The 21,771-nt window shown below is 44.1% G+C and overlaps 2 protein-coding genes across 2 annotated transcripts in view; one reads left to right on the forward strand and one right to left on the reverse strand.

Annotated features, from left to right (window-relative positions):
- LOC124341905 (homocysteine S-methyltransferase YbgG-like) overlaps positions 1-21,771 on the forward strand; it is a 65,672-nt gene that overhangs the window by 1,849 nt on the left and 42,052 nt on the right. The window lies entirely within an intron of this gene.
- LOC124341189 (transcription factor Sox-1b-like) lies at positions 10,750-21,644 on the reverse strand. Its single transcript, XM_046794189.1, has one exon. It carries the CDS (start codon positions 13,931-13,933, stop codon positions 12,257-12,259), a length of 1,677 nt encoding a protein of 558 aa, XP_046650145.1. The 5' UTR covers positions 13,934-21,644; the 3' UTR covers positions 10,750-12,256.

The following is a 21,771-nucleotide window of genomic DNA, read 5'->3' on the forward strand; positions in this document are numbered from 1 at the left end:
TTGCCAACTCTCTCTCTCGGCATTTGTCGGCTGTAGATGTTGTAGGGGGTGGTGTTGTGTGGCTGCCGAAACGCAAGAAAAACTTTCCTCTCTCCGCGTATTGATTCGCGGTCGTTTGCGAACGATTTTGACTTTGATTTTTATATTTTTTTGAAACAACAACTGAATGACTCTTTGAATTTTTGTCTTCTTCTTTTATTTTTTTTTTGAAATTGTCTGAGGGGCAAAAGAATTGACCTGAAAGTCTCTTGAAGGGGAGAGAGAAAAAAGTAGGCGGGGGGTTGTATAATTAGTTCAACTCAGAAGGTGGTTTTTTCTCCCACTTCTTTTACCTGCTCAAATGACCAGAGACCAGTGTGTTGTTCTTTTTTATTTTTTTTTCTAAGTTTAAGGAGCCTCTACTTTTTCTTTTATTTAAGAAAAGATGGACCCCCATTTAAAAAAAGGTGTTTGTACGAACGACAAGTGATTCTCTTTTCCCTCTTTTTTCATGTTATTGTATTATATTCGTCGGTCGAAAGAATCTTCTTTTATTTTCCGAGTTTCTTTTCATCTCTGATCAATGTGAAACATGTTGCAGCAGCGCGTGCTTTGGCTGTTGCTTACTTTTTAAATGGCTTCATTTCCACATCCCTGGAAAGAACCCCATTCACTCTATTAACTCACTACACGAGTTGGCTACAACTATGGCTGATCGAAATCGAATCTCTTGGCTCCCATCGCTCGAGCGTTTGTTTTTTTGAATTTTCATCGGAATGACCCTAGAAGAGAGAGAGAGAGGTATTTTCTGGGATGTAACCTACCGCTTTTGGGGGGGTCTCTTAACAAAAATCTCTTAAATAAAATGTCGTGTGTCTTGTCGCCCCTTTTTTTTTTCTTTTTAAAATAATGGAGGAATTGGAAGCGCGGCAAAGTGCGCGATTTGAATGCGCGCGCGCTCGCAACGAGCCCGGGAGACTTTGAACCGAAAAAATAAACGGGATATACAGTGTACACTATGCGGGGTATGTGTGTCCCATCTCAAATGCTCCTTATGTCTTCTCTTTCTCTCTCGTTAATATTCCATGAAATATTCAGCTTTTTATACATGGACATTTTGTCCACCTATAAATATAGATATGTACTCTCTCTCTCTCTCTCTCTCTACTACAAACTCACAAAAAGAACGCGTCGATATTTCTACCTATATAGTATCGAATTATGTATTTGTCCCTGAATTGCTGTGCAGCCCAACCGACCGTTTCTCTCTCTCTGCGGCTGCACGCGTGACGTCGGTCGTGTCGACTGTGAACGACGCCAAAGTCGCGATCAAGTCGCCCAGCCACCACCTAACACCCAGGTGCGTCCGGCCGAGTCTATAGTCGCTTGCGCCAGACCTAGTCCAGCACCGAAAGTTGTCTTCTCATTATACACCATCGACTCGCATAAAAAAGACATCAAATTATACACGAAGGGGGGGGAGGGAGGGAAACAAAATCGGGAAGATGGAGGTGGTGGTGGTTATTTATGCGACGCACCTCGACTTCTCTCTCTGCGCGCCGCATTTGAATATATTTCCTACACTGGGAAATTTTCCCCTCGAATGTATATTTTTTCTTATTTTTTCTTGACGGTTTTTAAACGGTGCCCAAGTCCGTCTAGGGAATTTATCGTTTGGCTATCGCCTATCGAGATCATTCGTGCCTTATTATCATTATGACTAAAAGGGCCTCGAAAACATTGATGATGGAGGAACCCTCCTCCCACGTCGTCCGCTTGGCGAAAAAAGAAAATAACTTGGAATGATGGGTGAAAGAGAAGAAGAAGAAGAAGAAGCTGATGCTTTGCAGCGATTGGATTCGGTATGGAAAGAATTTCAGCTGTTGGTTAGTGTACGTATTCCACTTACCTCTGTGTGTGTGTATTTATGGGTGGTAGGCAAAGGTGTGCGGAGGGCGAGAGGGGGGTGAAATGGAACTATACATCTCTTCTTCTTCTTCCATTTTGGCTGTTTCTCATTTTAAAGGAGAGAGAGAGGGGGGGGGGGACTTGTGTGTTGCCCAGCATCAGAGGTCTAGGTGACAGTGACATATCGGATATAATTTACGACGAGTTTCGCACCTGGATCGCTCTCCACGGTTGGAGCTAGTAAGTGTTCCCATGCATGAAGGAACGACTAGGGACGGAGGGGGGATGTTGTGGGGTTACTTTATATATATTTTTCCGGGGCTGCTGTGCTTAAAAACCGACGAATAAAAAATAAAAAAAAATTTCCCTCCAGAAGCGAGAATATCGGTAAAAGTGTCGCGCTGCTTTTTGTCACACGGAAGACAAACCGGGAAAGGGAGAAAGTTTTTAAATTTTCTCAAATAAATCTGACGCAAATTACGACTTTTTATCTTCGGTATTACCCCCCTCCTCCTTACTTCCAGACTGGCGTGTGGCATCGGGAAAAAAAGAAATAAGAAGAGAGAGATACCACTTGGTTTGTTTCTCTCTTGCGCATATATTTAACCAACGAGATGGAGCTGGAAATCGGTCTACCCCCCATCAATAGAGAGATACTCGTTGACCCTAACGGGTGACCCTCTTCTTCTCCTCTTTTATTCATCTACATTTATTGTAGACCCTCCACCTGACGTACAACTCTTGCGGGGGCAAAATGTTTGATATTTATGTATTTCATATTATAAAGACATCGGGTCCTTTTCCCCATTTTTTGGGTTCCCTTTTAATTTCGTTCCCTCTCGTCCCCTTTTCGGATATTTACAAAACTAATTAACATCTGCCTCTCTCTCTCAATAGTTGAGTTTTGGCTGGATGTAGTAGTAGTAGTCGAAACGCGCGCTGCGTTTGTGTAATAGGAAATGATATTTGTATAGTCGTGACTTTTCTGGGAGGGTGAGGTACACAGACGAGCATTGTGGGGGCTAGTGGCAATGCGCTCTTGATGATGATGATGATGTTGCTGCTGCCGGGAATCAATAACATCTCGGGGTATTATAAATACAAAGCAGAAGGAGCACAGGGCCGCCCGCTTTCCCTCCCCCAATGCCTTTGGAGTTTTAGCTAGACGGAATACGGTGGGAGGGATGCTGCTGCTGCTGCAGGAGCTCCTGCAGCTCGTCCGATATGAATTGGAATTAAATGGGATTTCTATAGCTTCTGCTCCTGGGCTCCTTACTCCGACTAGCTTTGGCTCCTTCTATCTGTCCAACTTCAGCCGTTGCCAGTCTCGTGACTTTTAATTGGAACGCTCGGTTGACAATGGGCCGCCCTGCATGCGGCACTGACACACTCAGACGGCCGGTAAAAGCAGCAGCAGCAGCCGAAGCTGAACACTGACGGACGGAAATCATTTATACATATATTGTGTGTGTGTGTGTGTGTGGAGCTTTGACTGGGAAGAAGATGATGGGAGCCGGGCCAAAAGAGAGAAGGAGTGGGACCACCCAGATTGAATTTGAATACATCAAAACTACTCTCTCTCTCTCTCTCTGGCGATATTATTATATATTGTGACGTGTGTAGTGTGTACAGTCTGTACGTGTTCTAGCCTATAATGGATATGCATACATGATATCCATATTGATTGGCAACTGAACAGGAGGAAGCCGCAGACCTTTCGTGAAATGAGAGGGGGGAATTGAAATGCTGGACGACCAGCTCTTTTTTTTTTCTGGTACTGTATTGTTGTCCAAGTGCTGACCCTTGGTCTCTCCCGTTTTTTTCTTCTTCTCCCCAGTAGATATCGCCCGTTGGGGAGAGGAAGCATTACGTAAAAAAAAAAAAGATACTTAAAAGGCCATACATCAACATATCCGAGTGTAAAAAAGAAAAAAAGGAAAAGTTTTCCCAACATTTTAATGAATAACTTCCTCTTTCTATAAAAAAAAAAGTGTCGGGAGCTTATGCTATGTACATTTATTGACTGGCGATGTTATGTAGCAGACACTGCAACGCTGTCGAGTGTAGCGAAATGATTCCGGCTTGAAAATTCTTCATTTGAAAAGAAGAAAAAAAGAAACAAGAGCAAGCTGATGCAGCTGTTCCGGCTGCTATTCCTCCGGTCATACTCTTGTATTGCTATAGTATATCTATATACTAATACGCGGTCGTAATATCTGGCTCGAGCCAACAACAAGAGCCCAGCAGCAGCACCCCTTTTTTTTCTCTTTCCTCTTGTTCCTGGGGGTTATTTCATTTTACGTAACGTAACCAGACAGAAAAACAGAATGTCTATAGTATGTAATACTTTGAACCCTCCCGCAGAGCGAGACTTATGTACATATACATAATACAGTAGAGAGAACCATGGAATTACAAGCAACCCCCCCTACTTACTATACACACACACACTAGCACCCCTAAAGGTTTTTCCAGGGGAAATTTTATTTCCTTAAATAAATGGACTCGTTTTTTTTTTCACTCTTCTGTTTTTTTGTGTCCTAGTGGGTCAACTGTATAAACTATAGACCACCCCCGTAGTATAGGTATTTTGAAAAAGTCAAAATTTCACAACTGTTTTTTTTTTTTTGTTTTGGGACAAAATCAACAACTGGGTTCTCTTTTGGCTGGTAATGTTCGGGGTCCAAGAAAAAGTGGGGCAATTTCCAAAGTGTCACCAAGACACACCTGTGAACAATCTCTTTTTTTTCGGGTGTTTAGATGTAAGGAATAAACTATATTGTTTACGTGTAATATAGCGTTCAAGAGAGAGAGAGTGACCATTTTGTTTTCCACTTTTACAGCTTTTTTTCGGTGTACGTTAGTTATCTTGACTGTGTTGGCCGGAGGTGTCGTCCTATAAGAGACGACCCCTCTGCATTTTGTGTATGGCGTGTAACAGGGCTCAATTACCTGTTCGACACCTTAGGTGTGTGCCATAAAAAAGACTGGAGAAGAAGAAGGTCTGGGTCATTCGATACGACATTTTCTTTTTGGTATATAACACTATGGTAGTATACCTTTTGGTTATATGGACCTGACCCTAATATAAATCTAGGCCCTGTTGTGTTCCTTCTCTCTCTCTCTCTCAGGTGAGATTGTTTTTGGTTTCAATTACACCATCACTTTTTTTCTTTCTTGGTCCTGATTCATTCAGATGACATCAGCTGTTTGGTGGAACACGAGCGAATTGAGAGAAAATTGAAGGAAAGAATCCGGTTGGTTCTGTTAAAAGATGGTTGTCCTTTTTTTTTTTTAAGTTTTGTTAAGGGGGGGATAGTGTTCTATCTCGACTATTTCCTTATTCGGATAACTGTGTGACAGTCGCTGCAGTGCCGATTGATTTATGGGCCACCACAAGCCAAAAAGGCGATGGAAACCAAATTTTTTCCGTTGCCGTTTTTTTTTCTTCTTATTCCTTTTCCCCAAGCGGCTCTTTTTTTTTTGTATTTTATTTTATTTTTGTCTTTGAATGTTATGCGTGGAATATGCCCAGCTGAAAAAAAGTTTTTGTGGGCAAAGTGCCCGTGATGGCATATCAGACGTCAAGTGTCGCAGCAGCAACAGATGGCCATCTGTGCGTGTGTTAACCTCGCACTAAATTGTTGTAGCAGCGCCGGCCACTAGCAATGGTGCGCCGAGACTATTTGAACAAAAATTTTTCCTGATGACTTTTCCATCCACTTGTTAAACATTTTCAAAGGGAAAACATTTTTTATTTTTCTACTGGCGTAGACACTTCATTGATCATTTCCACTCGATATCACTTGACTTTTTATTTTTCTTTGCTGGAACGAAAATGAGTCCACCGGAACACACAAAAGGTCATCCGAGGTCGACATCATTCCGCATATATACCACACACACACACACTCACCTGATGGTGTTGGAAGGGACATTTGTTCAGAATTCAAGTTCCTTTTTTTTCTCTCTCTCTTTCCAACCTTTTACCTGTGACCAGGTCGAGCATTACCATCAGATCTCTTTTCTCTTATATGTGTGTGTGTAGTATATTCCCTTGTATGGCCTCTATGGATATAAGCAGAGAAAAAAGAAGGAGGATCTATACTTGATTTCAGGGGGGTTCCACACTTTTTTCTTTGGCCTGGGCATATAACCTTTTACCCCCACACACACAAAAAAAATAAATAAAATGTTTGGAACCCGAAAAAAAAGTATATAGTCCTTATGGAATTTCCTTTACCCAGAAAGGACCTTAAAAAATAAAAAAAAGAATAAAAAAATACCGAAGGAGCGCCAAGCAGTCTGGTGGTGGGTCCCGACCTGCTGGTTGCTCCGTTGTTATAAAGATAAGTCAATCGGTGGAGGTCTTGGGAGGAATCTCCAACACATGGAAATATACATCTAAACTTTCTTTTCTTGAGGGGTTTTTATGGCTCGTGGACACTCGTTTTGTTTCTTTTCTCTTTTTTCCGTGTGTGTCCTCCTTGTGGAAGTTGTTTGGACCCTTTTTGTTTCACTCCTAACTGGCACCCAATTGACTGGCACACTTTTGTCGTCTACGTGCTAGACTCAATTATGAAGCTAGTCTCATGTACACACACACACTACGAGAGTAACCAGTGAATAGTTGGGTAGTGGACGTGCGAATTGTCGCACTTGTGTCAAACGACAGTCGAGGGAGAATGAAAAGATTTTCCGTGTCCCTTTTTTTGTGGCTTTTTGTATTTTTCTTCTTTTGTTTCGTTTTTAGACTGAAAGGGTTGAGGGATTTTGAATGATGACAAGTGGGGAATTGGTTAGAAGAATTAAGAGGATCTTGTGCCCAAGCTTCCAGTTGAATTGAATCGGGAAATGTTGTTGGAAGAACTCCGCCTTCTATATTTCTCTCCTGTCGCTCGTCCCCAACTTGACACCTGGTGGAATTCCTCCGGGATCCCCCTAAAAATTTAAATCCTTTTTTTTTTTTTCAAGAAATATTTTCCCCTTTTTTTATTTTCTGGGTTAAAACTTGCACCGTTTTTTGTTGCTCAAATGTATCGTGTTGCTGTTGTTTGCGACTTTCGCTGGTTTTGCACGACTCATTTTCCTTCGGTCACGCGGCGTTGGCGGCGGCAAGATTTGAATTTTCATTCATCATCATATTCTGTGTTGTGCCACTGTTCAGATGATTTAATCCGCATCTGTGGAACCCAAAGGTTCTCTCCAAGGGAATGATGTCGGAGAGGGTTTTTCGGTGTACAGAGACGAAACGCTTTTTATTTTTTATTTTTTTTTTACCAGTGACAGCGGGGGGTGGTCGAGGGGGTATTTCAAGTTGGGGGCTTTTTAGCTGCTGTTGCTGCTGGTCCAACGGTTTCTTTCTCTTGCAACCATCAGTTTCAAAAGAAGCGCCGAACACAGAGAGGGGAGAAAGAAGAAGAAGAAGAATTTTTTTTTTTTTTAAACTCCAGCAGTTGTCCTTATACACATTTTCCAAGGTGGTTTTCTCTCTCTATACGTTCGTATGGCGCTCTCTGGGTTGTTGCTGCTGCATGACTGGACGCGAAACATTTCGGTATCTATATATTATAAGAGAGAGATACACACACACTCTCATTTCTTTAGACTCTCCTCTGCTGGAGCGCGCACAATTCTTCTTCTTCTTCTGGGTGTTGGGACCCCCTTGGGTCCGTGCCGCTCGGCGGCAACGTCTATTTCTTTTTTTTCTATTTTCCTTCTTCTTCTTCTTCTTTGATTTGAGAAATGACGGGTTTATAAGTACAAGAAAAATGCGAAAGCACCAACTTTTCCTTCTGGCGCAATGAATTCCCTCCACCACAGAAGAACAACTTTGGCTAATCCTACCCCACTCGATCCCAAGTTTCATGTGTATTAAAAAAAATTGCATTTTTGGCGAAAGTACAAGTTGAACCCGTCCATGATCTAAACTCGTACTTTGTCAACCCAAACTATTTTTGTTTTTCTTGAGGTTGGACGAGGTTCAAATTGGATTAAAAGGTGGAATGCGAATGGCAGTGGAGGGTGTCGATGCGCTGAACGTTTTCCTCCTAAAGTTTGTTCTTCTGCACAGAAACTTGCTGAAGTTTCGAGGGGAAACCGCTCACCGATGGTTAAGGATCAGGTCAGAAAGTATTAAAATAAGATGTGGATGTGTGTGTACTGTGCTGAGCTGTTGCAGCCTAGGCTCAGCCCAGCCGTGGGAAAAACGTTTTCGGGGTTTTTGTGAACCTTTTGGCCCGTTCCAGGCTCCCTTTAAGCAGCTAGGGGAAAAAGAAGAAAAAGAAGAAGAAATCTCTCAAATGAAAAGGAGCTTGTGCTGTGTGCTGCTCCTGCCACAGGTATTCGTCAGCAGATTTTGCGCGCTCGGTCATCCGCCGCCTTTTTTTTTTATTTTTTATTCCTCCCCTTCTTCACAACCTTCTGGTTTGAAGGTAATAAGAAAAATAAAAAAAGGACCTTGGGTCCTTAAATCAAAAAACGTTTTTATTTTCTGGCTGTTTTTCTTTTTTGAGCCTCGGCGGATTATTCGCGAGATAAAAGTCTACGACGATGATGAGAGGTGGACCCGTTTTTTTTTTGTGGACTACTAATCGCTGCCCCAACACGTTGTAGTTTCTACGACCTGGGCGGTGATTGACGGATGCTCAATTGGTTTGTCACACAAAATTTCAAACTGTACAGCAGCAACAGCAGAAAGAATTTTCCTTGTCTTTGTTTCGTCCCTTTTCAAAAGTTTTCGCTCTGTAATTTGTTTGTTGTACCACAACAACATTATTTTCTCCAAGGGGGTGAAGAAATGATGAAATCTTTAGAATGTATTGTCATTCGCATTTTTTTTTTGAGTTGATCCAATCTGTTGAAAAAATGTCGAAGGGAGAAAGAAAAAAAAGGTTTCCCCAAAAATGTTTTGTGTAATAAATACGAATGGTGGATGTCAGATCTGACCAGGGATACATTTATATGGTTATATATCCCCCCCCCCCGCCACCCCTCTCCTGTCTTGTATGTGTGTTGTAATAATGATAGGTGATGCGATAGGAATCGGTGCTGACTTGTTTTCTCATCTCTCGTTTTGCCTTACCGCCGCCGGTATATAACATACAACGGAGCTTTGACTATTTTATGACATCAGACACGTCAGGGGCTATTTGTCAACCGACGCTGGGGTTTTAGACTAAGTCGTGCAGTCGGCCCAGGGTTTGTGTTTTGTAATAGGGGGTCCTAGTTACCAGTTTATCCATTTCCGGCCACCGATTTTCGTATTATTTTGAATCAACAGATTTGTGTGTTTGTTTGTTTTGGGGGTTCCTCAAATTTTGGTTTTTTGAATTTTGGCGGGGAGGCCTAGATGTTGAGCTTGAGACACTGTCGAAATTACACCCAAACAATTCTCTGAGAAAATGAGAGACTGCTGCAAGTACGTACGTACACTGGGAGATAATGGTATATTATCATACAATGATTGTGATTATTATTCCGACGATGACTGGTTGTCGGTTGCGGTCAGGGGGGACCCATCATTTTGTCCGTCAGTTACCATACGTGAGTGTGTGTAGCAGAACCGGTTGTTGCAAACAGGGGGGCATAGACCAAACACACAGAAGAGTGAACCACGCCCTCATCCGGTCGACTCTTTTTTTTTTTTGTTCCCTTGCAACAGCCACGGACGTTGCACACACACACATAACATGTATGTAGAGTTAGACCCCACGATATGTATAGAAAAACGTCGCAGTTATACTGTTTAGATGTGTGTGTACAGTCGTAATGCGCCACACGATTCTCATTATTGTTCCCTTGATTCTATTGATTCTTTCATCTAACGTTTAGGCCTATGAATGAAAGGCCCAGCCCCCGTCACTTTGATTTCTTATTTTCGACATGCGGACGTCGTTTCGTCAACAATCAATGCGATCAAATAGGCAAATAGGTGGGAGTTATCCAATCACGACACTCTCGAAAATAATTTCATTTCACCCGCGATTGGTCGATCGGTCGGTCTGCTCTCCTACAAATGATAATCATTTAAACAAGAGAGAAAAAGAAGAAAAAGAAAAACGGGGTTAAATTTTAAACGCTTTTCTTTCTGCTTGAAATGATTCGAAATGCGCGCTAGAAGCCTAGGAAAACTAGATTAAATATCCAGGGCGGGAAGGATCCCAAACCGCAGAGTCTCTCTCTCTCTCTCTCTTTCCGTACGTACATACGGGAAAAAGTTCAGAAGAAGAAGAAGAACAAAAAACCAAACGCACAAACCTTCTTTTTTCTTTTTTTTTCTTATTTCGTGAGTGAGTGAAATATAAAAACTCTTCCTTCTCCTTGTGGTCAGCGGATGTAATTCCATCCGTATCACATTCGTGAAGCGAGCCACCGTCGTCTTCTACCTTTTGTGTGTCCGTGTGTGTGTGTGTGTTGCCGAGTGTGAGCCTTCTCCCTCCTTCCGCGTATTTCTTCTTCGATTTCCTTTTTTCTAACTTGCCATAACGTAGCAGCCGGTATCGTTCATCACATGCTATCATATCTTTTCTCTCTCATTTCCTTCCACCCCCTAGAAGAAAAGAAAAGAACCGAAAACTTGTTGCTCTGCTACACGTACATTTCTTCAGACATTTCCTGTCTCTCTTCTCTTTTCTTTTCTGAAATGTTTTTTGATCGATCAAGAAAAACGTGAATAAATTTTAAAGGCCGAGAGACGAGTTGGTTTTCCAAGAAAAACTAGCAGTGTGTATGTAACAATACGGGAACAAAAGTTATACAAGTGCACTGGTTCACATATGTACAAAATACATCGTCGTCGATTTCAAATTTTTCTGTTTTTGTAATAATATTCAAGTTAATTTCTTTTCTTTTTTTGTCGTCGTCGTCGTCCATCGGAATGCTTTCGTTCACCATCGGGACTCTTGAGATTGCGATTTTAAAAACACAAAAAAAAAAATGTTTGGAGAAACAGAAATAATTTCGTGACACGAATTTATGCGTGAAAATCGAATGTAACGGAGCGTGAAACTGTTTTGAATGTCATTTACAAACGGGCTCGAACACACACGGACTCACATACACAGAAAATGATTTTTTTCTTTTTTAGTTAATTTTTTGTTTTCTAAGTCGATCGAAATGTCGTGAGAGAAAAAGAGAAAGAAAGAGAGACAAAGCCACGTAAAAATCGGAACAAAGAAACGCACGTTATTTGACACGAAGAGGACACACGAAGAAGAAATTAACACATTGGCGAGACAATCGCTGATCAATTTTTGATCATCAGAAATCGTTCAAGAGTTAATCAAGTTGATATACTTTTGTGTGTGTCTTTTATGTATGTATATATAAGAGTGACAATAATGTTGGATTACACTCTTTCGAGATGATAAGAATGATTGAATTGGTTTTGTTTTTTTAATTTTTTTTTTCTTTTTACCGTCGAGATTTTTTCGATTTGAAATGACTCGGTTGGATCTTTTTCTTTTTTTGTGTGTGTTTTAGTTGTTTTTCACTCCAGGTGATATATATAATTGTATCGCGCAAGATGCGATTTCGATATAATTTCTTGTCGAATTTGTTTTTTGTTTTTTTAATAATGATAATAATTGTAATAATCAAAGTGGGCAAACAATCTGTACAACGTTCAAAAACTGGGGGGCGGGAGCGGGGCGAGGGGGCAGGAAATGAATTGAGAGAAAGAAAACGAATTTGCGTGTGATAAGTCAAAAAGGGGGGAGAGGGGAGAGAGAAATGAAACAAATACGTAGTCAAAAAAGTATGGTTAGAAGTATTTGAAATGAAAAAAAAACGTCAATGTTTCTTTGTTTTTCATTCCCTTTTCGACAATACTAAACAAAAAATGATTTTTATATGTAGGATCAGAGATGATGATATCAAAAAATTTATGTTATGTATACGAATGTCTCGGCTTTCCTCCATTTAAAAACTCGATTGAAATTTCGCGTTTGATATCTCTTCATCAAACTCTCTTTGTTTCAACCCCGGCAAAAATGATTACGATACAAAATCAAAAACGATAATTCAATTAGAATTGATTGAAGAAAAAAAAAACATCATCACGTCTAAATGTGAGGTGAGGGAGGACCCGGAGATTGAGAGAGAGAGATTGAAATAATCCGGAAAAGAAAAACATACAAAATAAAAATATGAATAAAATAATTTAAAAAGAAAAAAGGTTGGCGGGCGATTTGAACGCCCGAACTGGTTGCGCGGATATGTAGTTGTCCGTGTCTCTCTTTTTTCTTTTCTATTATTATCTCTCTCTTTTTTCTATAATTATAATAGGCTCTTTTTTGACGATGGATGGTTTTTTAAAATCTTGTTATTAGTGTGGAGGAGGGGGGGATGTGTTTGTGTGTGTATGATTTTACATGTGAGCCATGGTCATTCCGGCGGCTGCGGCGGCTGCTGCGGCGGCTGCTGCTGCGGCTGCGGCAGACATGGGATCGGGTGATCCGGAATGGTGATACCCTGGGTGACCCTGTAGGCCCGGAATGGGCTGAAGTCGTCCGCCGCATGTGGGATCCATGATTCCGGACGAGGCGTCGCCCGGCAAGTACATGGAAATCATGTGGCGGAGATCGGCGGCGTTTGCTCCGCCGGCCGACGGCTGTTGCTGCTGGACGTACTCGCGCTTGATGGATATCTGCTGCTGCTGTTGCTGCTGAGGCGTCGGCGTTTCCGATTTGACGCTGTTGGGACTGTGGGAGGATCCGGTGGATCCGACGCTGCCGATTCCGGCCTGTCCGCCTCCGCTGCTGCCCATTTGAGACGATTGCATCGAGTAGGGCGATCCGGCGCCGCCCGTTCCAGCGTACATGGCTCCGTAGTTTGCCGCCGCTCCGTTCATGTAGGAGGACATGGGTGAAGCGCTTCCGCCGCCCGCCACTCCGCCGGCTTGTGGGTTCATGTCGTAGCGTGGGCCGTAGAGTCCAGCCGCCGCCGCCGCCATGTAGTGCTGGCCGTAGTTTGGGTCGTGCATCATGCTGTAGCCGTTCGGCATGTACCCGTTGGTGGCCATGTGGTGCTGGTGGTGGTGGTGGTACATGGCCGCCTCGCGCTGACTGCTGTGGTGCGAATGTAGGCCGCCTCCGCCGCCGCCACCCTGCTGGCTCTGCTGCAGTCCCGACTGTTGACCGCCCAGCACGACGGAATTGTTGTTCATGTTGTGTCCGCCGCCGCGCTGGTGATTGCCGCTGTGTTGGTGCTCCTGGGCGTGGTGCCCGCCGCTCTGTCCGCCACCGCCGGATGACTGCTGCTGGATCAGGCCGCCTTGTCCGCCCGCCGCCCCTGGTCCTCCGCCACCGCCGCTCATTCCCGGGTATTTGTCCTTTTTGAGCAGAGTCTTGGTCTTGCGTCGGGGTCGGTATTTGTAGTCCGGGTGCTCCTTCATGTGGACGGCCCTAAGTCGTTTGGCTTCGTCGATGAACGGCCTCTTTTCCGCCTCGGACAAGAGTTTCCACTCTGCGCCCAGCCGCTTGCTGATTTCAGAGTTGTGCATTTTGGGGTTTTCCTGGGCCATTTTGCGTCGCTGACCGCGGGACCAGACCATGAACGCGTTCATCGGCCGCTTGACCCTGTCCAGGTTGTTGTTTTTGGCTGAGGCGGCCGACGAGGCCGTCGAGCCTTGGCCCGAGCCCGGCCCCGGCTGGTGATGCAACGACTGTGACGAGGCCGAAGAGCCGGACGAGCTGAGCGCGTTGGCCGCGTGCTGGTGGTGAGCCGCTGCGGCGGCGGCGGCAGCCGCCATGGCCGCCGCGTGCTGGGCAGACAGTCCCAAATGGAGCCCGTGGGCTGACATTTGGTACTGTTGCTGGTACTGTTGTTGCTGCTGCTGCTGTTGCTGTTGTTGTTGCTGCTGTTGCTGCTGCTGGAGATGCTGAGGCGTCATGGGCGGCGACAGAGCGTGACTGGACGAGACGGACAAGTGATGCGACGACAGGGAAGTCTGTCCGGCCGACGACGGCGATCCCAGCCCGTGCTGCTGGTGAAGGTGACCCGGATGACCTCCAAGTCCCTTCATTTCACCATCCATGGTCAACATTTTGTGTCTTGACTGGGCAAATTGTTTTTTGGGGTTTTTTTCAAATTTCGCTCTCAAATGTTTTGCGACACTTTTGGTTGTTGGCAGATCAGTCGGTTGATGAGTTTTTCTCTTTTCCACACTACCACGGCATGGCACAGGTCACTTTGATTTGTGTGATGAATCAATAAGAGGAGCGCGCACTTTGCACACAGCACACTCACACACACAAAACGACGATGTTGAAAAAAGATCGGGGCTCAACTGTGTTGTCCGAGATGAGGGTGTCGTCTAGTCTCCTTGGCCAGCACTAGCAAAAGAATCTCTCAAAGAGTTTTTCTTTCTTTTCTTCTTTTCTTGTATGGGGGTGGTAGAGAAAAGGGAGGTAAAAGAGAGAGATGGAGAGAGAGAGTGAAAAGAGAGAGATGGAGAGAGCCAACACAAGAGAGGTCTGAACGGTTTGAAAGCCGTCTATTCTGTGCCTCAATCCGGCCGTCTCTTGACTGTGTTATTGATTGACACAACACACACAACTGGCGCTAGAAGAGAACCAGACTGGAGACTACTACCTAAAGACTTTACTGCCGGGCGGAGGCAGGGACGGAGGCCCTGCCCACCCAAGAAAATCGCCGGACGCGCTGGGACGGCCCACTTTTTTCCCTCCCCACACACGCGGGCGACAGTAGAGAGGGTAAGCCAAGCGGACCGACACGCCCACTGATGGGGAGCTTGACTGGGTTGTGGGGCCGGCGACCAATTGGCTGCCAGGCCAAGATCCGCCTCCGCTCTTTTGAACCATTGGTTCCATCCGCTTCGACGTGGGTGTGGCCTTTTTATTTTCTGGTTCTCTCTTTTTTGGGGGGGGCTGGGATGAGCTTCCCACCTTATCAGGCCGTTAGCTAGTTAGAGCCGGACTTGGGCCAGGAGGGACCCCACGGCAGTATCCCTCCCGTGTCTATGTATATATCCCACAGTGCGCTGGGGTTCCGGAAGAGGGGCTACTAACATTTTTTGGCTTCTTCTTCTTGTTTTGTCTTGAACAAAATTTATAAACGACTCCTCCCTATTTTCTATGTAGCTCCAGGTGATTTCAGCGTTATCCAACATATTTATTTCGGTCTATCCACATTTTTGGCGGAATTTGGAAATCGCCGATAGGACGTTAATTTAGTTCAGGCGACTCGATAAAAGATAAAATAGTTTGTTTGTAAAAGAAAAAAGGGGTCCTTTGATAGACTCTCTCTCACTGGCAGAGAGAGACCCCCACGACGAAAATGAATCGATTGGGCGAGTTAATGAAGCTGGTCGTGTGATGTTGGTGCAAGTGGTGGCTTTCCCATCAGCTTGGCCGCAACTGCCTTTTGATATTTTTCGTGAGGGGGGGGAGAGAGACAGACATGTCATACTTCTCTTTTTTTTTTTTTTTTTTTTTTTTACTTTTAGTTTTGTTTATCTCCCAATATTTTTACTCTTTTTCTCTCTCTCTCTCTCCCCTTGTCCCGCGTACGCACATTTTTCTGTGTGTCTTGGTTTCCATCGCCAGCAGTTGCGAAGCGGATGGCAACTGGAAAACCTGGTGGAGGCCCTCACCCACCCAGTTCTTCCCCCCCTCTAGTTCCCTTTTCAAGTGCATATAATAGGCCTACCTTGTTATTGATGGATCCGGAGCTTTTTTTCCGACCATTAAGCGAGTGAGAGAGATACACAATACCTTGCAGACCGGCTAGACTAGAAACGCACCTCACACACAATACACACATTCACGGATAATTTGACTAACAAACATTTCCTAGACGGGCTAGAAATAGATGCCATTTTCACGATTACCAATTTCTCCATTTTTATTTTTATTTTTTTTCTACAAACACCTGACGGTTGTAGAGTACACACACCGTATTTTCTCTCTCTTGTCGCTTGGACCCCCCAGCTGTCAGCTCCAGTTGCGTATAAATGGATCCTAGTGCGGCCGTCGTCGTGCCAGGAACCCGAACGCCATTCGATCGCCGTTTTCTTTTTTATCCGACACGCAACAGACAGAAAAAAAAGGACCCAGAACATGTCTGTGTGTATTTCCACGTGTTTAAAAAAAAAACTAAAAGAACTAAGGCTTTCTCGTTACGATGATGATTACGATGGCTATCAATTCAAAGAGGCTGTCACTGTAAGAAAATAGGGAGAACATGTAAAACGTCGAGCGTATTCAGCTCTTTTCCAGTAGTAATATTAAAATGTAACAAACAAATTTTCTTTTGAATTATTTCCTTGTGAATTAAATAAAATGAGAATAATGTTACTTCCTGAAAAACTTGACAAAAGTTCTGATCGTGATATTTTCACGCCGGTTGTGATGATGCAAAGACAGACATCCCCCAGTTGCCGGTGTGCACAGACGTCATATCCCACCAACCGCAAACCAAATTTTTCGTCTATTTCAGACCACAAAACCGCCCAGTCTTTTTGGCCAGATGGCTGGTCCGTATTAGTAAATGTTTTTTTTTGTTTTTCTTTTTGTTTTTTTTATTTCCCCCGAATGTTGTGAGTTGAGAGAAAAACAACAGAATGTCTGGCCGTTCTGTTTGTTTGTGACCAACTGTTGTAAATGACCGGTGGATAAAAAAACCGCACTGTCCAGCAGCTTTGTCAATCGATCATTGCTCCCAGTGTCCCCCTCTCTATATCTCCATTGAAATCTCCTCCGATTTAAAGTTGATTTATACAAAGTGAGTCTCGATTGCGATGATGAGTTTCCTTTTTTTCCCCTGGCGGAATCTTCCTGTCGAGACGCTAGAAAAAGAAATGGAGGAGATTTGCGTCCTGTATGGGAGATGATGAGCAGTGCGTCGTCATGAGAAATCGGCCGACTGGCCACGATCAGTGCCACCGGACTGCTGGCCCGGCCTGGACTGTGGCTGCTGGACCGTGTAATTATGATCGGAGGAATAGTTAAGAGCGCCAACGAGCTGTTAGTTCAATCAGGCGAGTCTGGCGACTGTGTATGCAACTTCCGGGAGGGCCTCCTTTCACGTCGATAGGTTTTTTCTTTTTCTTTCTTCTTCCGCCTGGATTATCTATTTACGTAAATGTGGAAGCGAATATTGCACTTAAATGTGATGACCCGGGGGGTGGGGGGGACATGGCATTAAGTTGAAATAAGGAGCGCCACTCTTTTCTTTTCTCTATTTATTTTGAAAGGAAAAAAGAAAGAAAGAAATAAAAAAAGGGAAATAGAAAAATCGATCGGCAGTTGCGGCACGCACTGCTCTGCACACAGTATAATATGGAGCTCGACACTTCCGGCCGAGCGACGACGACCATTTAAGGCAGGACTTGACCCCCCTCCGTCCGTCCGGAATTTTTCCCGTCGCGTCCGTCGACTCTCTCCTTTTTTCTTCTTTCTCATTTTGTGATACCCGACTTGCTCCTTCCGGCTGACTACCACCACCACCACCAGGCTATACTCCCGTCTCTCTCTATATATAAATGTGGGTGTGTGTGTGTGTGTTGTTCAGTATTCCGACTTAATGACGGAAGAAACCTTGGTAGGGCATGTCGCCATGGCAACGAGCGGGCCACCAGTCGTCGGGACTGTGTGTGTATAAAAGAAATCCCACCGAAAGTGGAAAACTTTCGGAGCAAATTTTCTTTTACTTTTTTACTTTTTTACTTTTTTTTCGTAGCGGAAATCTATCAAGTTAATGGCGGGTAATGAATTGCCGAAATTGGCCGTTGCCGGCGGGTCCGGTTCCTGGCAGTTGTGTCTGGTCGCATCCACGGCACGGACTGTGACTGTGCTGGAGTCTCATCCGACAGAAAGGGGTGGGTGGTGGCCCAGTGAGAGTGCAAGGAGGGGTGAAATGGAGCATGTGGTCATCATGAGAATCGATTCGATTGCTGCTCCTGCTCCTGCTATGCCAGCAGGAGTTAGAGAGAGGAGACAGACTGGCAAGTTGCTCCGTCAATGGATGCTAGTATTAGTCTGAGAGAAAGAGAGAGAGAGAGACTCAGCGGGAGCAGGAAACAAACGCGTGGCCTTAATGGAGACTAATGGCCGGCCTGATGCTCTCCTCTCCTGTACAGCACAGCACTCGGTTTTTATTCGCTTCTTCTCTTTTTTATTATGTATTTTCCATTCCCTTTTTGAGATATTCTCTCTCCCCTCTCTCTCTCTCTGATTCCCATTTCTTGGCCTGTGACTCTTATTGCCGGTCGTGCGGAGTCAATCCGGAGCGATGAAACCCCCCTCCCAACTCTCATCATCATGCAGTAGGAGTGCCATCCAGTCAGGAGCTGCTGGCCATATTGATATTCACCCCTTCAAAACTCTACTAGTCTACTACTCTCTTCTTCCCATTTCCAGCTCTCGTTCAGATATTAGCTGCTCTCCCTTCTGTTGACTAGATCGTTCATTACATTTCTTTTGTTTATTTCCATCGAAAAATGAAAATAATAAATCATAAGTCATTTTTCACCGATTTCGATTAAAATTATATCTAGTCCGAACTACCCAAATCAAAATGGCGTGTGCGGTAGTTTTTTTTTTTTCATTCTATGGCATTTACATACGATGACGATAAATATACAGTATATAATAATATATCGTCTGCGCGGATTGTGTGTGTGTGTGTGTGTGTGTGTGTGATGAGGATGAGATGACTGTGCGTAACGGAAGCTTCCGGCAGAATCCATATCCTTTTTGCTCTGTATACTCGTCATCCGGGAGGAGTAGTGATAGTGACAGGTCTCATCCTGATGCCCGTTTCCTCTCTTTCTCTCTCTCTCTCTCTCTCTCTCTTGTACGTGAACCATCCAACATATTTACTCCCTCCCCCTCCTATATTAGAGAGTCGGTTATGCTCTTATGTTACAATATCTAGTCACGATCATCTAAATAGAAATCGTTCGACTATAGAGAATTTTCCAAAATAAAATTCACCTACGGTAGAGTAAACCCGTGTCGGGAGGGTTTCATCATCATTTCATTTGGTTTTCCCTCTTTTTTATTATTTGATGTATTCAATTCTCTCGTGATTAGGAAAAGGGGGAAGGGGAATGGAAGACGGACGGGAAGTTTCTTGAGGTTTTCCTTCATTTTTTTTCAGACTTGTCGGCAACTGCGTGACTGCATTACACGCACAAACAGAGACAGATGGATACATTAAGTAGTCGACTGTGTACTACTACTACTACTACTACTACTGGGCATCAATTTAGACCATTTGATATTGTTCGTTTTCTTGTTGTTGTTGTTGTTCTTTTCCCATCTCACGCACGATGGGCCCAACCTTTTTCTATTGTTGCGTTATTAGACCCGTCGTCGGTCGTTTTTTCTTTCTTTTCTCTTGTTGTTGTTGTTGTTGTTGTCTCGGTCGTCGGCGAGTGTAACAAGTCGCCCGCTTCCGGTCGTCGAAATTTTTTCTTTTTCTTTTTCTTTGGCTCATTTCAATATGTCCGACATTTGAATGCGAGTCCAGTCGGCACTAGCGGAAAATGATGATGGAACGACTACATTTTCTTTTTGAACTTTATATTGTAATAATCCTTTTGGCAATTGTTTTAATTGTGTCGAAACCACGGGAATAATGGAGGAGTTGATCCTTTTTTTTTTCAATTGGGAGAATACACCAAATCAGTATTTTGATTTGCCAGCTCTTAAGCTGACTATTATGTCGTACACCTGATGATGGGTTGTGTGTGCGTATTCGATTCTTTGTGTTGTCTCCTCCTTGTGACGCGTGGCTTCCTCTTTTCTATCCCGGTGCGGTTGCCATGGCGATTGTCATTCTCCATTACTTGCTACTACACACATTTCAAACGATCAGAAAAATAGAATAGGAGGGACCGAAAGATTTGGCTGATTGTGTTGGGTCCGTTTTGTGTTTTTTTCAATAAGATTCACCCCCCAAAAAAAATCCATTCAATTGACTCGTGTAGTACTACTACTACTACTACTACGTACAGTTATATAGAGTCATATTCATTCACACACACGGGCAATATAATATAGCTCGCAGATAAATACATACATCAAGGCTCAACAACACAAGACAGACACACACAGACACAGAAGAGAAGATGACGATAATAAAAAAGAAGGAGTCGCAGTCACACACACTGGGTGCTGCTCCTGGACACATAAAAGCCCAGCCTCTATTGTTGCCGTTGCTACTGCCAGCCAGTTGTGTGTGTGTGTGTGTGTTGTCTGTGATCGGTTCACCACGCACCAACACGTCGCCAGTGACAACAACATTCACGCCTCCACCCACCTCCCCTCTTCTTCTTCTTATGTCTCTCCTCTTTCTTAGCTGTTGATTTCCAAACTCTTGCCGTTCAAATTTCTCTAGCAAGAAATGGAGATTGACCGTTGGAAATGGCGGTCGAATTTATTTTTGATTTAAAAAATTTGAGACGCCGAAATAAGAAAAAAATCTCGGGATAGTTGTGAATAGGGGGGAAAAAAAGGGCCATGACGACGTGAGCGGGACGAGGATGACGGATGTTCTTGTCGCGTTCCTCGCCCATTTTCTTTCTGAGATTTTTATTTCTTTTTTGACTTCTTTTGACTCCCCCGTGGGTGAGGCCCCGGTTCGCTTTGCTTGTGCTGCTCATTAGCGACCTATTCATCGGCGTCGGAGGGTCCCGCACCACGAGCGAACGGTAGTAGCTTGCACACACAATCCGACAGTCGAAAATGTGTACAACTACACACGAACCTAACGTCTGGCTGCTGCTGCTACAAGGGGGAAAGGAAAGAAAAAAATAAAAATAAAAAGGGAATTTTTTTTTAAAGAATATTATTTTTCGGCTCCGCTGGGAAATCTGCTTTTTTTCTTTATCAGACATTTTGTAGCTTATATCAGAGTTGATATAAGAACAAGATGGCGGGAGCTATATAGCCAGCCAGCCAGAGCCAGCTGCCCCCCTAAGTTTTATTTTATTTTATTTTATTTTTTTCTTATTTCTTCGGGATGACTTTGATCTTGGCTGAGGATGGCAGACAAAGAAGATGATGATGAGGAGACATCTCTCTCTCACTCTCTCTTGGATGTAGTACAACGACGAACGGATTTCTCTTCATCTTTTCTCAATAATGATTGAATTTGGGAAGGGGAAAACCAATTGAAATGGATCTTGATCTAGCTGCTGCTGCTGCTGCAACACATTTATTAGGAAATGTATGCAACGTGCGACAGGGGGCCGCCATGTTGGTCCTAAGCGGCTTATAGAAAAAAAGTCCAGGGCGGAGGGGGGATGATGATGATAAAGAAGAAGAAGGACCGGGGAGAGAGAAACGTGTGTAACACAGACGGTGGTGTACGCGTTCATCAGCAGCTCTACATATGATGGAGATTTCCCTCATTGCCATGGATGTGATCTGGTCGCCCGCCCGGCTGTACACACGTGACAACAGCGGTGACAACCGGCTAGATGTGGAGAGAGAGAGAGAGGGGGGGTCCGCGCCCGACGACGGGATTAACAGGAGAAAATAGACCAACGATTTGTGTGTGCTAGTGAGTGAGTGAGGAACTCGCAACAGCACATCACAGCACAGTCGACCGTGCCACAGCCAAACGTGTGGCGCGGCTGCATTTAATAGGCTTAAGTTTTATTATATAGGGATGCCCCCAAGCTGGCCTGGCTGTCCTGGCCGGCTGCTTCGTTCGGGAAAAATAAAATGACGGGAGCTTTTACGGATGTGATTATGACGTTGTACAACTGATTTCGACTATTCTTGCCGCATGTTTTTTTCTTTTACAGGAGGAGGGTGAAATCAATGACGCAATCAGAGGAAAAATGAAAAGCAGATGCGATGCGCCAAAAAATAAAATAAGGTGATGGATCGCCCGGCTGTGTTTTTGTGG

This window comes from Daphnia pulicaria, chromosome 1 (genome assembly GCF_021234035.1).
Source record: "Daphnia pulicaria isolate SC F1-1A chromosome 1, SC_F0-13Bv2, whole genome shotgun sequence".
Lineage (NCBI taxonomy): Eukaryota > Metazoa > Arthropoda > Branchiopoda > Diplostraca > Daphniidae > Daphnia > Daphnia pulicaria.

Coding starts and splice junctions, on each gene's coding strand:
- LOC124341189 (XM_046794189.1), bottom strand. CDS start 13,933: ATGTTGACCATGGATGGTGAAATGAAGGGACTTGGAGGTCATCCGGGT.